Source organism: Bombina bombina, chromosome 5 (assembly GCF_027579735.1).
Source record: "Bombina bombina isolate aBomBom1 chromosome 5, aBomBom1.pri, whole genome shotgun sequence".
NCBI lineage: Eukaryota > Metazoa > Chordata > Amphibia > Anura > Bombinatoridae > Bombina > Bombina bombina.
In genome coordinates this window covers 1,052,709,690-1,052,728,130 of record NC_069503.1, presented here as the reverse complement: position 1 = coordinate 1,052,728,130, position 18,441 = coordinate 1,052,709,690, and the positions used below count along the sequence as shown (strand labels likewise).

The window sequence follows — 18,441 nt, the reverse complement described above, 5'->3', positions numbered from 1 at the left end:
TTTATATATCTATAACTTTATATATATATATATATATATATATATATATATATATATATATATATATATATATATATATATATATATATATATATATATATATATATACTGTGTATATATATATAGATATATATTTTACCAAAAAACATCAGATATATATATATATAGAAATATCTATTTATGAATAAATAGAACATATTCTTCTATGTAAAGAGTATTGGAATGTGAAATATTAATGATTTAGCGCATTTATGCTCCATTGAAGTCTATAGGGAAATAGGTTAAGACAATCGCGATATTCGAAGTTCGGCTTTTTGCTCACATGGGGTTAGCATGCAAGCAAAAACCTTTTAATTTCAACTTGTAAAAAGAGTGCTACATGATGCGTGCAAAAAGCTGACTTCTAGCAGAGTTGGCGTGTAAACGGGAGCAATAAATAGCGCTCCACTCGTAATCTGGTCCTTAGTGTGTTATATGTATCTGTATTTATTTGTTCATCACAAATCACTTTTAGCAAGCTCTTTTAAATAGTACGTATCTTGGGGGTAGGGGCCGAGAACTGGGGTGTGAAGTGGCTCAGCAGTTAAGGTTTTAAGTTAGTTTTTGAAAGCATGTTTGCTGGTATCTTTCACAGTAGAACTCATTCTATACGCTCAGAGGCGAACAGCTATGAGACAGATGCTGCTTTATTGACTAAAAAAGGGAGTGACTCACAATTTGTTCATATGACGAATGTCGGGAATTCTTCAAATTGTGAGTTTTGATAGTTTGACAAATTTTTTTCAGTGAGATATTAGTTTCAATAATGGGTTTTATTGAATCTAGAACATTATGTTACCACTATTCAGTTGCCCAGTGCTCCAGTATTTGGTGAAGCTTTACGTATAAATGATAATAATAATAATAATATTAGTCATCATCATAACAATAATATACTGCAGGAAAAAACAATCTATAGCTATAATTACAGCATGCATATTAAGTACTTAGGGCCTAATTCTTATTTTTTTTTAAGTTTTAAAATGCTTTATTGGTGAAATAATAATGATACAATATTAAAATAAACAACATAAATACTGTAGGATTTGTACATTAAAACTGCATTCTACATATCCTATTTCCAATTATAGCATATTAAACAAAAGTGCTCAATAAAGGTCCTGGACGTTTGAATATGGGGTAGTCCTTTTGTATTTCTCATTCAGGGTTTTATGGAGTGTTCCAATATAAAAGTCAAGTGAGATGCAGACCTGAGATTTGAGTAGGTAGTACAAAAATGAGCAGTGATTATTCCTATTCTGTATTCTGACTGTTCATAAAGCAATACAATATCTATCTTAGTACCATTACTGATATATTATCATGTTATAGGACCCTGAGAATCAGAGAAACCGATAATTAAAGGTAAAATGAGATAATAGGAGAGCAAGAGAAGGGTAAAGAAGAGAGATAGATGGGAAAGGAAAGGGGTAATGCCAGAAGAGAGGAGGGGGATCAGGGGGAGAAAGGAAACATGAACCCGACTGGCACTTTGGGGGAGAGGAAGGGAGGTCCAACTCAGTGCTTTAAGGAAGGGTGGTATGCGTAAGAGATAAAATATGACTTCCTGAAAGAAAGCCATACTTCCTGTTTTAAAGTATGAGTACTCCTCATAAGTGAGGAATTCTGATGTGTTGAGTATCCATTCTTGTATTGTGGGTATGTGTGAGGTTTTTCATTTTCTTGGCTATTAATGATCTTGCACTGTTGAGACCAATCTGTAATAATTTCCACCTAATCCTGCAATTTTTTCCCACTTTGTGATTAAAAAGTGTGGTTGTTGGTTTTAATGTAAAGGAGTCTCCTAATAGTTCTTTATAGTGTGTTTCTATATTTTCCCAGAATGGGGCCAGATGCTTGCATTGCCACCAAATATGAGACATGGTTCCAAGTTCACCACATCCTCTCCAACATGAGGCATTAGCTTTGGGGTATATTTGTTTGATCCTGTTCGGGGTAAGATACCAACGTAACAGAATTTTGTGGTTCAGTGCGAGTACTCTGGGGGAGTGTGATGATTTGTGTGTGTGATAAAATATTTTATTCCATTCTGCCTCCGTTAGTGTGATTCCTAGTTCCCTGTGCCATTGAGGTGCGAATGATGGGAGGGGAGGTGTGGAAGAGGCGTCTAAGAGTTTTTTAGCTAGTGACAACGATCCTCGGGGTAGTGTGTCCATCAGACATAGACGTTCAAAGTTAGTGGGTTCCCTGAGCAAGTCTTGTTTATGTGGAGATGTTCCTATCAGGTGTGTTAGCTCGGCATATTTGAGCCATGGTGTAAAAGAGCCGCCCACAATGTCTGCTAAATTAGTGCATTCCTTTAATTTTCCCTTCTCTGTTAACCGCGCAAGTGGGATGGTTTGTCCTAGTGCCTTGCCTAATAATTCATTAGGTATGATCCCGCCAGTGAATTTCGAGTTAATAGGTATCGGGGTCATCGGTGAAAAAAGGGATGTTATCCCTTTCATTTTAGCTCAGATCTGGTCCCTAGTCTTAAAGAGATGGGAGTACAATGAGGATTGTCTCGCTAGCGTTGGTCTATTTGAGTGTTTAATCCAACATAGTGGGCCTATTTCCTGAGTATTTCATAGAGAGGCATCTATGGTCATCCACATTTTTGAGTAAGTTTGGTCATGCCATTCTAGCACTCTTTGAAGGACGACCACATTGTAATCTTGTGAAATAGATTGTAATCCCATACCTCCAGCGCCTAAAGGTAGAAAAAGTAGTTTCCTGTTAATCCTAGGTTTAATGCCTCCACATATAAAGGAGTAGATTAGTGACTGTAGCTGGTTTAAATAAGTGCTGGGGAGATGGATAGTGGCTGCTTGGAGAATATAAAGAATTTGTGGGAGGGTGGTCATTTTGATAGCCTGTATACGACCCCACCAAGATAAAGGTTTATCTTTCCAACTGTCAAAGTCTTTACGCAACTTGGGCAGTAAGGGGAGTATAATTATGTTTAAATATTTTGTTGCTAGATGGGGTTAAATAGATTCCTAAGTATTTGATCTTGTAATTTTTTTAATTATACGGGCAAATCAAGCTAAGTTGTTCAAAGTCCCTTCGTAGCATATTGATATTAAGAATCTCTGACTTTTGTGCATTAATTGAAAAATTTGAGTGGTTACCAAAAGTCTGAAAATTCCGTTAGTAATGGGTGAAGAGATGTTTCTGGAGAAGTGAGGAGGACTAGAACATAATTTGCATACACAGTGACTTTGTGTGTGTTGAAGCCTAACCGTATACTTCCAATATCTGTGTTCCGTCTGATATGTGATACTAATACCTCTATAGAGATCGCGAAAAGAAGCGGGGACAGCGGGCATCCCTGCCTCGTTCCATTTTGTATATTACAGGGCCTAATTCTATAAAGGTCTCTGGGCTTGTGACAGTCTATAAGAAATCTCTCAAGTACTATGAAGCCCCTGTCTTAATTCTCTAAAGGCAGTTTTTACCTTGAGAACAGTACGCCTGACAATGGGGTGTTCCCTGGTTTTGAGTATGTGAAGGTGATGCCTATTTTACACTAATATAATATATAATTGTATAAAACAAATAAATTAAATATTGAAATAAAAATACAGTCAAACTCGTATTGTTTAATTGCATTAAAATATCATAATGACCTTGTTCTACAAAAATCATATTTTATGAAAAAATTACAAATTGTATTGAAATTGTGCAGGAACCAAATGACTTAAGGTACAAACTAAAAGATGGTGATATTGTGGCAAAACATGCGAAAAATGCTAATTACCCTAACAGAAAAACACACTTACATGAAAATATAGGGGTTTGTAAGATACACATTAAAAGCAGAGTAATCTGATTTGTATTGACTACAATATTTAACTTTTAAAGACCCCCCCCCTCTACTCCCTGCTAACTTTATTCTCCAAAGTGAAGCTTCACTTTCCAACACGCTCCATTACTGTGTATGGGAGACACCTCACAACTTACAGGAACAGACCATTTTTTTATATAATTTCCTGGGTCAGCCTCTGTGAGCGCCGGCCTTTGAAAGCTTTTAGACTGGAGCCATCAATTTGAGTGATAATGTAACTAAAATCATGATTCTCTTACATAACTACACACCTTGGCATCTAAACTTAAATCAGTAGTAAAAAAAATAATCAAACAATTCTTCAATAGACCGTGTTGCATTTAACACCTCAAGGTTATCAGAAACTGATGTCTATATTACAAAAAAACTACTTGAATGTTTAATTCAATTATAATTTAAAATATATTTCCCCAAGGGCTTAGTCATGTTTTATAGACCTTAAAATCATTTCAGTTTCGTAAATAGCTACTGACTGTTGCCCAGACATATCACACCCTACTCGCATCACTAGCAAATGCCAGGTGCTTAATTAATCATCACTCAGAGTATTCATTTAAAACAAGTTTTACTTTTTTTTTTCTATTCAAAGGCATTTATGTATGTATATATATATATATATATATATATATATATATATATATATATATATATATATATATAGAGAGAGAGAGAGAGAGAGAGAGAGAGAGAGTGAGAGAGAGAGAGAGAGAGAGAGACAGAGAGAGAGAGAGAGAGAGAGAGACAGAGAGAGAGAGAGAGAGAGAAAGAGAGAGAGAGAGACAGAGAGAGAGAGAGAGAGAGAGAGAAAGACAGAGAGAGAGAGAGAGAAAGAGAGAGAGAGAGAGAGAGAGAGAGAGAGAGAAAGAGAGAGAGAGAGAGAGAGAAAGAGAGAGAGAGAGAGAGAGAGAGAGAGAGAGAGAGAGAGAGAGAGAGAGAGAGAGAGAGAGAGAGAGAGAGAGAGAGAGAGAGAGAGAGAGAAAGAGAGAACCTAATTTAACAAACTGTTTATTTGCAGTCACACAAGAGTTTATCTATATACATTATATGAAATGGAAAAGAAATACAATAATTTCAGAAGTAGAAGAGAGTTAGGTCTGGCTCTGAATCATCTGTTGCCTTGTTAGAAACCATCTCAAGCTTAAAAACAGAAGCCAAGTTCCAAAGGGTCAAATAAGGACGTGGAAGAGAAGAACTCTTTTAATATAGGTACAAACACGAGTGAACTAGTTTAAAGGGACATAGAAAAAAAATGATTTCATAATTCAGATAGAGCATACAATTTTAAACTTTCCAATTTATTTCTATTATCAAAATGTCTTTGTTTTCTTGTTATCCTTTGTTGAAAAGCAGTGAGGTAAGCTCAGGAGTGTACACCTGTCTGCAGCATTATATGTCAGCAGTTCTACAATGATAAACATTAACAAGAGCACTAGAGGGCAGCACTATTTTCTGTCTTGTAGTGTTCTAGACATCTGCATGCGACCTATCTAGATATTTCTTCAACAAAGAATAACAATAAAACGAAGCAATTTTGATAATATAAGTAAATTGGAATTTTTAAAAAAAAATTAATTCACTGTCTGAATCATGAAATAAAAATGTTGGGTTTGATGTCTCTTTTAAGAGCAACTGGAGAGCTACCGGCGTAGAGAAGTTGTGATTATTTTTTCCTTAACCTCTTAGATAAAGTGAGCAGTGATATATTGCTACTTAATGTATTGCCACAATCTCTGTCAGCCCATTGGCTAATAGACATGTCCAATTATTTGTGGAAGAATGCACATTCATCACAAAAATTGGGTTTTCGATTTCGTAAATGAAAACGAAAATCCGAATGAATGCACCAACTAAAATTAAAGAGATGAAAAATACTCATGACATTTGTCAGTATTCATTTGTTTCCTTTAATTTTTTAAAGGTTAAATACTTACCTTACTGCACTGGAGAGAGCACTAACCCGATCCTCTTCTTGCTAGAGCCCTGGCCGAGCTAACAGGAGGCTTAGTGCGCTCGGCTACCAAGACCTGCACTCAAGTTAGTGCAGGAAACCAAGAGCATTAAGCCAGGTGTTGGTGCGGCTGGGAAGCTGGCAAGAAGAATTAATTTAACAAAAACGAATGTAAATGTAAATTGTAAATTTTTGTTTAGCTTTAAACTTAATTAAAACTGAATACTGCAGGCAAGGAATATTCGGGGTATTATTATTATTATTATTAACAGGTATTTGTATTTGAGCGCCAACAGATTCCGCTGCGCTATAAACATAGTTGGTATACAGAATAACATTTATAGGGATCAAATGGGTAGAGGCCCTGTGGAGAGTTGCACTGTTGTAGTCGGCTCTTATGAAGGCGATCTACAAACAGCTGGGCTCATAGGCTTACATTCTAAGGGGATCAAGGGGAAAGCAATGGAGTCAGGAAAGGTTAGCATAGGTTGTATGCATCCCTGAATAGTAGAGTCTTTAGGGAGCGCTTGAAGCTGTTAAAACTAGGGGAGAGTCTTGTGGAGTGAGGCAGGGAGTTACACAAGATGGGGGCCAGTCTGGAGAAGTCCTGTAAACCGAATGTGAGGAAGTAACAAGAGAGGAGGAGAGTAAGAGATTGTGAGCAGAGTGAAGGGGACGGGAGGGAGAGTAGCTAAAGTATGTAGGGGGAGCAGTGCAGTTGAGGGCTTTATATGTCAGCGTGAGGATTTTGTGTTTAATCATGGAGGCAAGAGGAAGCCAGTGAAAGGATTGGCAGAGCGGTGCGGCAGATTAAGAGCGACGTGTAAGGAAGATGAGCCTGGCAGAGGCATTCATTATGGATTGTAAAGGAGCTAGGCGGCAGTTAGGTAACCAGAGAGGACAGAGTTGTATTATTCGAGACAGGAAAGGATGAGATAGTGGATTAAAATCTTAGTTGTGTCTTGTGTAAGGAAATGTCTAATTTTAGAGATGTTTTAAGGTAGAAGCGGCAGGCTTTAGCCAAGGACTGAATGTGAGGAGTGAAGGAAAGGTCTGAGTCGGGTGTGACCCAAAGACATCGGGCATGCGGGGTAGGGGTAATGATGGAATTATCAACAGTTATAGAAAATTGGGGGGTGGAGATTTTGGAAGAAGGGGCAAAATAAGGAGTTCAGTTTTGGAGAGATTTAGCTTAAGGTAGTCAGAGGACATCCAAAATGAGATATGAGAAAGACAGTTAGTGACACGGGTTAGTAAGGAAGGAGGTAGGTCTGGTGCAGAGAGGTAGATTTGGGTGTCATACAAATGATATTGAAACCCGTGGGACTTTATTAAGGAACCTAATGATGACATATAGATTGAAAAGAGAACAGAGCCTTGAGTTACCCCAACAGAAAGTGGTAACGGGGCAGAGGATGCTCCGGAGAAGACTACACTAAAGGTACGGTTCAATAGATAGGAAGAGAACCAAAAGAGAGCTGTGTTGCAGATGCCGAAGGATTGGAGGGTTTGGAGCAAAAGAGGGTGGTCAACTGTGTCAAAGGTTGCAGACAGATCAAGGAGGATAAGCAGAGAGAAGTGGCCTTTGGATTTTGCTGTAAGTAGGTCATTGGTAACCTTGACAATTGCTGTCTCAGTGGAGTGATGGGGACGAAATCCAGATTGCAGTGGGTCAAGGAGAGAGTATAGTGTAAGGAAATGGGATAGATGTGCATATACTAGCTTTTCAAGGAGCTTTGAGGCAAGAGGGAGTATGGAAATAGAACGGTAGTTGGATGGGGAGGTTGGATCGAGGGAAGGATTTTTGAGGATAGGTGTGACCAGTGTATGTTTTAGAGATGAGGGAAATATACCAGTGCTGAGAGAGAGGTTGGAAATGTGTGTGAGTATGGGGGTGACGGTAGAAGAAAGGGAGGGGAGTAGCTGTGAGGGGATAGGGTCGAGGGGACAGGTAGTGAGATGGGAGGACAATATAACTTCTTCCTCGGTATCAGGGGCAAAAGAGCTAAATTTAAGGGTATTTGGGTTTTGGATGATTGTGAGCTTTTGAGGGGGTGGGAGATTGGTAGTAAGTTGAGAGGTGATTTCATTTCTGATGGAGTCTGGAGTCAATTTTGTTATTGAAGTGGCTGGCAAAATCTTGAGCTGAGAGAGAAGTTGTATTAGGAGGTGGGGGTGGGGGCGGAGAAGAGTATTGAACGTGGAAAACAGACGTTTTGGGTTAGAGGAAAGAGTAGAGATGAGATTAGAAAAGTGTTGTTGCTTATAAAGATTAAGGGCAGAATAGTAGGAGTTCAGGATGAACTTGTAATGAAGAAAGTCAACTCCGAGATTTCCTCCAGTGTCGCTCAGCAGTATGGTAACATCTGAGTAGCTACCGTGTCAGAGGAGTATGCCAAGGCTGAGGATGAGAGTGTGGATTATGAGCTATGGTAGGAGGGGCCAGAGTGTCAATGACTGATGTAAGGGTGTAGTTATAGTGGCAGATAGATTGGTCAGGGCAGGAAAAGGAGGTGATGGAAGAGTGGAGAGGTTTGACAGAGCTGGCGAGCTGTTGCTGATCTAATGACTTAGTGCTTCTGTGATGTTTGGTGTAAGCAGTAGAAGAAGGGGAGTTGTAGGGAGGGAAGTGATGTTGCAAGTTAGGAGATGGGGTAACAAATTTCCTCGAATATCCAAAATAAAAATTTCGTCCGTAATAAAATTCTGGCCTGCACATCCCTATTGGCTAAGTACAGATAGAAATCTGTCATGAGAAATGAAAAGGCATGAAACATGAAATTAAAAATAGGGTTATTGTAGCACAGAGAGCAAAGTTATAAGGTCACATGGAAGTGGTTGCTACCAGGCTTACGTCTTAATCACTTACATTTATCTTATGGAATTATTTATTTAATATCTATATATAATATTTGAGAAATGTTGGGGTCTGAGGAACAAGAGGCCTTGCTAAAGATTTTGGCCTATTATGCCCTTAGCTGTAATGTCAGGCAGGCAAGTGAAGTGTTGAAAGGAAAAAAAAGCCAAAAACTGTTAATGTCCAATTACCGAAAACAATATTTCTTTATATTAAATGTATTTTCCCTCTAAAAAATTTATAAAAGTATTAATATAATATGAAATACATTTCTCAAACTGATAACATAGTAAGAAATGTTTTCATAAACACAAATCTTACAAAATCATGTTTTCAGGAATGGATAGAACTATATTTTAAAAATATTTACAGGCCCAAAATGTTGAACTCAGATGTGATGTATATACAGTATATCTATTAATTTAAGAATAATAGAACATATTATTCTATGTGAAGAACATTGGAATCTGTAATATTCATATTTCATGTCTCGTTTAGTAGACTTGAATTAAAGCGATCTTGTTAGCGTGCGAATATGGGTGTTCGTTTTTTCTGCTTTCACTCTCCCTTGAAGTATATGGGAGAAGATGTTAACGCGGTTGCAATATTTTTTTACTTTTTATTTTCAACTTGTAATACAAGCGCAATCCGATGTGCGCAAAAAGTCGTCTAGCTTAGTTTGGGCTCGAGTGGAAGCGCTTAATTGCACTCCATTCTTAATCTAGCCCATTGATTTTTACTGTGCGCTCCCCATAGATGTCTATTATGTGAAGTATTTAGTGCACCCCGCGCTATCCGACATGCACATGTTAGCAAGCCCTAGACCAGTGATGGCTAAGCTGGCACCCCTAATGGTTCGGAACTACATTTTCCATGATGCTTAACTAGACTGCAGAGTGAATAAGCATTGTGGGAAATGTAGTTTCAAAACATCTCGGGTGCCAAGATTAGCCATCACCTCCCTAGACTGTCACTTGAGCAATAAAAATTACCTTTAGACTTTAATAGAAAAGCTATTGAATGTGCCCAAGTGATTCTAACAAACACTATTGCTAATAATTTTGTACTCTACTTGTAATCTAGGCCAAAATGTAAAACAATTAAAAAAAAAATAATAATAATATATATATATATATATATATATATACAGTATATATATATAAAGATTTAGAAACACTTGGACATTATAGAAATACTGTTTTAAAGCCTCCACCAACTATGTGTTAAAATATATTCTGCACGTGAATCAAGTGAAGTGGTTAAAATTCCAGTTGAGTAGCATAAAAGCACAACTCAAGTTCCAAGACATCATGAAATGTGATTGCTAGAACATAGAATAAAAGATTTGAAGAGCACATGCTGAGAAAAATACAATTGCCATGAAATGTTTATCAAAAAAGTAAAGGGTACCTCTTTCTCATCTGTAGCTACACCCTCTGTAAGAGGAGCATAAAGTATCATGTACCCAGATGCCCCGGCCACGCCAACCCATTTGGCTCTCATACTTCTATGAGTCACATCATATAATTCAAGATCAGATGCCATTGGTAACGCCACTGGAATAAATACATGCAAAAATAATGAGTCATTGGATATGTCCTATTTTATCATTAATATTTATTATTATTATTATAACAATACCATATTGTACAGCACTAAACCAGGCACATAAATGTATGTCACTGTGCGTTTTAACATTCTGATGTTTTGCCACTACCCCAGCTACATTTTATAACAGTATAAAATAATGGGGGTAACAAGGGGGGGATTGCGTAGTGGATGTTTGCAAAGGGTAATTCATATAGAGGCAATTAAACCTTATGGGTGTTATTGGTTGGGGGAGGGGTGAAATCAGATCTACAGATACAGGGATAGTGTAGGGGGTTTGATGTTTTAAAGTAAAAAAATGAATTATGTCTGGAAATTTTACTTTCAGTCCTTTTAATGCCTAGAAAACATTAAAAAAAAACACACAAGGGTGTGTCAGATGAAACCAATAACAGACTGTGTTACATTCAGATGCTATTTACTACCAATACAAGAAAACATGGAGGCCTAGTTATCAAGCCTTCAACCTCAAATACGCTGGAATTCCGCAGCGTATTTGTGGCGAGGCTGATTCGCCTAAGTTATCAAGCCCTGCTGCCCGGCAAAAGTAGAATTTAGTGACGTAAGCTTCGATCCGCCGGACTCAGTCCGACACAGATCGATTCTTACGTCACTCCAGATGTTCCGCACACAAGTTCGGCACAATTGGACTACTTTTGCTAGTTATCAAAAACCTAGCAGGTACGCTCTGCACTTTTCTGGCCCAGCGTACCTGGTTTTCAATCCGCCGCCCTGGAGGCGGTGGATCCCATAGGAATCAATGGGAGTCTGACCATAGCGAAAGTTCATGTTTGCTGCTGCCAGATATCCCATTGATTCCTATGGGAGATGTCTACACCTAACACCCTAACATATTAACAATATTTAATTGTAGTTATTTGTAGGTAATTTATTTTTATTAATTTAATGATAGTGTAGTGTTAGGTTTAATTGTAACTTAGCTTAGGATTTATTTTACAGGTAAATATAAATCCTAAGATAGCTACAATGTAATTATTAATTACATTGTAGCTATCTTAGGGTTTATTTTACAGGTAAGTATTTAGTTTTAAATAGGAATAATTTATTTAATGATAGTGTAGTGATAGGTGTAATTGTAACTTAGGTTAGTTTTTATTTTACAGGTAAATTTCTCTTTATTTTAACTAGGTAGCTATTAAATAGTTAATAACTATTTAATAGCTATTGTACTTAGTTAAAATAAATTGAAATTTGCCTGTAAAATAAAAATAAATCCTAAAATAGCTACAATATAATTATTATTTATATTGTAGCTATATTATGGTTTATTTTAAAGGTAAGTATTTTGTTTTAAATAGGATTAATTTAGTTAATAAGAGTTATAATATTTAGATGTATTTAATTAATATGTAAGTTAGGGGGGTGTTAGGGTTAGGGTTAGACTTAGGTTTAGGGGTTAATAATTTTATTATAGTTGCGGTGGTGTAGGGGGGGCAGGATAGGGGTTAATAAATTTATTATAGGTGGCGGCGGTATAGGGGGGCAGGATAGGGGTTAATAGTATTATGCAGGTGGCAGCGGGGTCCGGGAGCGTCGGTTTAGGGGTTAATCAGTTTATTAGAGTGGCGGTGGGCTCCGGGAGCAGCGGTTTAGGGGTTAATACACTTATAAGAGTTGCGGCGGGGTCTAGGAGCAGCGGTTTAGGGGTTAATAACTTTATTTAGTTGCGGGGGGCTCCGGGGGCGCCGGTATAGGGGGTAGAACAGTATAGTTAGTGTGAGTGCTTAGTGACAGCTTGTATAAATAAAGCTGTCAAAAAGCCGAAGAGCAGCGAGATCGGATGAGTGATAACTATCACAGTCCGCTGCTCATCGCCCCGTACTTGGTGCGCAGCTTTTTGACAGCTTTTTAGATAACTTTGGCGAGATTTTTCAGGTCCGCGGCGGCAATGGTAGGCGAGCTTAGGCGGGCGTATTGGGCCGGCGAAGGCAGGTAAGTAGACACGTTGATAACTAGGCCTCATAGACTGCTGTTACATTTTTATGTGGCTGTTGTAGCGTCACCCTGACAATATGTTGATACTCTGGCGATACAAAGTGAGGCTTGGTTGTGATTATGTTTCTAAATACAAATATAAATCATATGATGTTGTTTTAATTTTTTATTTTGTTTTATACTATTACTGGTTTCAACTACACAAATATACAATTAACCAGATACATATTCAATCAAACTACACATGTGCCCATACATGCTTCTATTATTTTAGATAATGAAACGTGCCGCATGTTTCTGGTGTATTTTATTTAGCACTGACTTTAAAGGGACATTAAACACTAAATGAAGGCTAGATAGATATTTTTTACTCTAATTAAATATGATTGGTCACAACAGAAATGCCTTTTAATTATAAGGTGTTTACTGTCCCTTTAAAAGTTAATACCTCAAATGAATAAGTGATGCTTATTTGACAGTGACTCCAATTATTAAATTTGTAGAAGAGAAAAACATTCTAGGTATAACACAATAAATTTGGTGGCATTTTACAAATGAATGTAAATAATAATGAAAAACTGATTTGATGTGTTTGGCTTTCTTAAAGCAACTAAACAAAACAGATAAAAAATAGTCTCAACATAATTTTACTCAAATTCATTTTTGCTTTAAGGCTTAATATATTAGATATGAAATAAGTATGTTACTCACATGTGGTTTCCGAGCCACGTAAACCTTCACTTGCAGCATTGATATAAACTGCAAACACGGCTATCTGATATTCTGTTAATGACATCAAATTCTTCAGCACCGTGGTGGATTCACTGCCGTCAACTATAACCTACAACCAGAAAACACAGACTGTATGTTCTCATGTGTTATAAGTAGTTTTATATAATTGCTCAGTCAGGCTAAACATCTGTGTTAATTTCACAATACATTTCCATGTTTGTAGCTGAAATGATTTTGTTAAGAGATATGAACCTTCTTTAAAGCGATACAAAGGTCAAAAACTAAATGTGCATGGATGCATTTCAATGTGAAATAGAAGCATTTTTGCTATATACTTTCATTAGCAAAAATGCTTCTAGTAAAAGTTATTAATGTTCCGTGCACCAGTATTTAAAGACTAGCGGTCGACTTATAATTGTGCGAGCGGACATGATCCGATATTGCGGATCATGTCCGCTGCACATCGATAAATGCTGACAGCATACGCATATGCCGCCCCCTGCAGATTCGCAGCCAATCGGCCGCTAGCAGGGGATGTCAATCAACCCGATCGTATAGGATCGGGTTGATTTCTGGCATTGTCTGTCCGCCACCTCAGAGCAGACGGACAGGTTATAGAGCAGCGCTCTTTAGACCTCTGCTTCATTACTTGTGTTTCCGGCGAGCCTGAACGCTCGCCAGAAACACGGGGCATCAAGCTCCATACGGACTGGAGCTTGATAAATATGCCCCTAGACCTTCTCAGAGAGTCCGCAGTAGCTTATACGACACAAATTATGTCTTTAGAAGCAATACACACCACCGCCAGCTCTCTGAACAGGTATGGTATTTGAATATTGGTGCTTGGGCCCGCACAGCATATGTGTGTATGCCGCAAAAAAACAGTAATGACTTTTACTAGAAGCATTTTTGCTAAAGAAAGTATATTGCAAAAAATTTTATATTTCAAATTGAAATGCACCCATGCACACTTCATTTTTTATCTTTCTATCCCTTTAATGTTTTTTGGCTTGAACAGGGACCACCAATACGTTTCAGTTTATTTAAAAGATGTTTTAAAGTAAAAATATGAATTATGTCTAGAAATTTTACTTTCAGTCCTTTTAATGCCTAAAAAACATTTAAAAAAAAACACACAAGGGTGTGTCAGATGAAATCAATCACAGACTGTGTTACATTCAGATGCTATTTACTACCAATACAAGAAAACATGGAGGCCTAGTTATCAAGCCGTCAACCTCAAATACGCTGGAATTCCGCAGCGTATTTGTGGCGAGGCTGATTCGCCTAAGTTATCAAGCCCTGCTGCCCGGCAAAAGTAGAATTTTGTGACGTAAGCTTCGATCCGCCGGAATCAGTCCGACACAGATCGATTCTTACGTCACTCCAGATGTTCCGAACGCAAGTTCAGCACAATCTGACTACTTTTGCTAGTTATCAAATAACTAGCAGGTACGCTCGGAACTTTTCCGGCCCAGCGCAGCGGATCCCATAGGAATCAATGGGAGTCTGACCATAGTGAAAGCTCATGTTCGCTGCTGCCCGACATCCCATTGATCCTATGGGAAACGTCTGCACCTAACACCCTAACATGTACCCCGAGTCTAAACACCCCTAATCTGCCCCCCTACACAGCCGCAACTAAATAAATGTATTACCCCCTAAACCGCGGCTCCCGGAGCACACCGCCACTCTAATAAACTTATTAACCCCTAAACCGCCACTCCCGGACCCCGCCGCCACCTACATAATACCTATTAACCCCTATCCTGCCCCCCCTATACCACCGCCACGTATAATAAATTTATTAATCCCTATCCTGCCGATCCCATACCCCGCCGCAACTAAATAAATTGTTTAACCCCTAAACCACCGCTCCCGGACCCCGCCGCAACCTATATTAAACTTATTAACCCCTAATCTGCCCCCCTACACCGTCGCCACCTATAATAAATTTATTAACCCCTATACTGCCCCCCCTGTACCGCCACCATCTATATTAAACTAATTAACCCCTAAACCTAAGTCTAACCCTAACACCCCCCTAACTTAAATATTATTTTAATAAATCTAAATAAAATTACTCTTATTAACTAATCTAATCCTATTTAAAACTAAATACTTACCTATAAAATAAACCCTAAGATAGCTACAATATTACTAATAATTATATTTATATATACGGTTAAGGGGTTAATAGATTTATTATAGTTGCGGCGGGGTCTAGGAGCGGCGGTTTAGGGGTTAATAACTGTATTTAGTTGCGGGGGGCTCGGGGGGTGCCGGTATAGGGGGTAGAACAGTATAGTATAGTATAGTGTGAGTGCTTAGTGACAGGGGTATCAATAAAGCTGTGAAAAAGCCAAAGAGCAGCGAGATCTGATGATCGCTGCTCATCGCCCCGTACTTGGTGCGCGGCTTTTTGACAGCTTTATTGATAACTTTGGCGAGCGTATTCAGGTCCGCGGCGGCGATGTGAGGCGAGCTTAGGCGGGCGTATTGGGGCCGGCGATGGCAGGTAAGTAGACACGTTGATAACTAGAGGCCATGGTGTCAACAGACCATACAACTAGGTTTCAGTGTGTGATTTGCAGTTATAACATAATATTTAAAGGTTTTAATGCAGTACATGTTGTGATAACTGTTTTAACATGAGCAATATGTACTTTTGGAGACACTTTTTTCTTACCTCTTCTGGTTGTCCTCCTTTGGTTGGATAATAAACAACTCTATATTTTTCCACATTTCCTGGAGCATGGGACCAGCTGACACGAAATCCCCTGGCTGTAACTTCTGATGTAACAAGTTCAGAGGGATTTCCAATGGTGACAACTGTGGCAGTCCCTCCTGAAAAAAACAGAAGAATTAGATAATTTTAAGTGATTCTGTTCCTTCTGTTGCTTCAGAACTTACTTGATAAATTACAATGGATCCTGTTCTAATAAATATGTATAAGAATTGCAGAAACTTTGATCTCAACTAAAGGTGTTTTTTGACTGTTTAATGATAGGGATATTAAACAATGCTCCTTTGGTAAAAGCAAATATGTGAAATCAAAGTAAACATAAAAAGGAACATATTGTGTAATAAAACAGCAAACAACTTACTTGGTTTCTTGAAAAGAAATTGCACTTATAAATTCTCAGTGTAGCCCTGCCCCCAGTGTGATAAGAGTGGAGAATTTTGGAAACCTATGTTTTTACTCTGTCAGTTCTGGACATGAGCAAATTTAACTCCGTCTTATCTTTCTATTTAGTAGCCTAGAATTTTTATGACATCAGATAAACCTTCCTACAAAACCCTCCTCCTTCTTGTAGGGCTCTGACAAGAAGCAAAAAGCAAAGACATTTTTAAAATACGTATGAAAATATTAAACACACCCAAGGATTGCTATGTTCAATCCATTTGTCAACACTTTGAGAATTTTAGTATAGCAAAGAATTTTTAGTATAGCAAAGAATTTTTAGTATAGCAAAGAAGATTTAAGCTGCTATTTAAAGGGACAGGAAACAAAAAAATTTTTTTTTTTTAAAACTACTATCGTCTTAATTTCTCAAGCCCTTTTCTCCACTTTGACTTCAGGTTCGCACAAGCAAATCTGCATTCAGGATTTATCAAGTAGGAGTCATCACAGTGCGGCTTCCCTGCCCTGTTCTCCTCCTCTTAGGTTGAGAATTTCATTGCACAGCTGCGCTTGTTTGTAATAGTAAATGCGGGCAATGGTTTGCTGTCCACCAGAGGAGAAGCTGGGCGGACAGGGGCAAATATGCACGCCCCTGTCCACATTATATATGTTAAAGATATTTGTAATTTGTAACTATTAAATGTTTACTCTTGTTTTCTTGTAATATGTCCTGCAACATTCTTATTGTGCCAAACCCATTATTAGACTCATTATGTGGGCTCTATAATAAGGCTCTACCTTGGTAGAAACATCATAGCGGCTCGCATGCGCAGCGCATTAATACTCTGTGCATATTCAGGCTCCACTGTCCTCTCTACATAGACAGAAAGTAAAACAAACGCCAAACAATTCAGCGGCACTGTATTGATAATGTCAGCCGATCTGCACATGCGTCGAATAGTACTTTCAAATATGTCCGCTAAGCGTGTTTGCTAAAACTGTGCATGCAATTCCCTTAAATAACTAGTGCACATGCAATGTTGATTACATGATATGTGAAGGAACTAATTTATATCTGTTCCTAACTTGAAACAGCAAAGCAGTCAAGATAAACAATACTGAAGAAGTTTATCAAGAAGTGCATCTATGGATTGCAAAACATTGCAAATTTTGCTTTCAGCATATTTACTTTGTAAACACATCACTAGTCTAGTAAAAAATAAATTTTCATGATTCAGATAGAGCATGTAATTTTAAACAACTTTCCAATTTACTTTTGGCTTCAAATTGGGCTTGTTCTCTTTGTATTCTTAGCTGAAAGCTAAACCTAGGTAGGCTCATATGCTAATTTCTAAACCCTTGAAGGTCGTCTCTTATCTGAATGCATTTGACAGTTATTCACAGCTAAAGGGTGTTTATGTGTGCCATATAGATAGCATTGTGCTCTTGCCCATGAAGTTACTTATGAGAGGGCACTGATTGGCTAAAATGCAAGTCTATCAAAAGAACTGAAATAAGGGGGCAGTCTGCAGAGGCTTAGATACAAGGTAAAAAGTATAGTAATATAAACGTGTTGGTTATGCAAAACTGGGGAATGGGTAATAAAAGTTTATCTATCTTTTTAAACAATAAAAATTCTGGAGTAGACTGTCCCTTAAAACGTCCCATTAAAAAAAGACGATATAACTTTACGTTTGCATTTGTGTTATTTTCTGGTTGATATATTGCTAGTTTATGCCATTATTGCCTGGGGAACCTATAACATACGCACACACCCATTTCATTTCATAAAACATAAAAATTAAAGTAATAAATCTTCAGTATTTATAAGGCTTGTGTTTTTGACCAATTGCCAGATATATGAGCTGAATTATTCATTCACCTTTGATTTCAATTTCTTGTTCTTCCACACGGGTACATACAGTTTTTGTAAGGCCTTCAACAATACTGTTCATGGCATTGAAATCAGCGACATTGTAAACGTGGGTGCTGTCTGGTTCAGAGGCGATCGCCCTCAATTCATTTTCATCTGCGTTTTTTACACCTTAAAAACATAAAAAAGTGTTATATATATATATATATATAAAATAACACAGTAACAAATGGTAGTTGGGTTTGTTTCATATACTTATTATCTGCACAATAGCTCTTATAGAATAATATTTCAATGTTAGAATCGAGACCCCCATCTAGCCTGATCATTATCTTACCAAAAATTTTTTATTCATATTTGAATCCACAGATTTTATTTATGTAAATGTTGGGAATATCTTTCTGTTTGTTAGCCTACCCTTGATGTTTCTAGGTTATATACTTGTAATAACTAACCT

General features: G+C 37.7%; 1 protein-coding gene across 3 annotated transcripts in view; it reads right to left on the bottom strand.

Annotated features, from left to right (window-relative positions):
* Nucleotides 1-18,441, bottom strand: part of COL14A1 (collagen type XIV alpha 1 chain) — a 251,509-nt gene that overhangs the window by 132,027 nt on the left and 101,041 nt on the right. For all 3 annotated transcript variants that reach the window (XM_053715323.1, XM_053715321.1, XM_053715322.1), the window contains 4 exons: nucleotides 17,994-18,155; nucleotides 15,677-15,834; nucleotides 12,967-13,096; nucleotides 10,102-10,247 (listed from right to left, as the gene is read on the bottom strand). In XM_053715323.1, coding sequence (XP_053571298.1) covers nucleotides 10,102-10,247; nucleotides 12,967-13,096; nucleotides 15,677-15,834; nucleotides 17,994-18,155 — 596 coding nt within the window. The remainder of the gene's footprint in view (nucleotides 1-10,101; nucleotides 10,248-12,966; nucleotides 13,097-15,676; nucleotides 15,835-17,993; nucleotides 18,156-18,441) is intronic.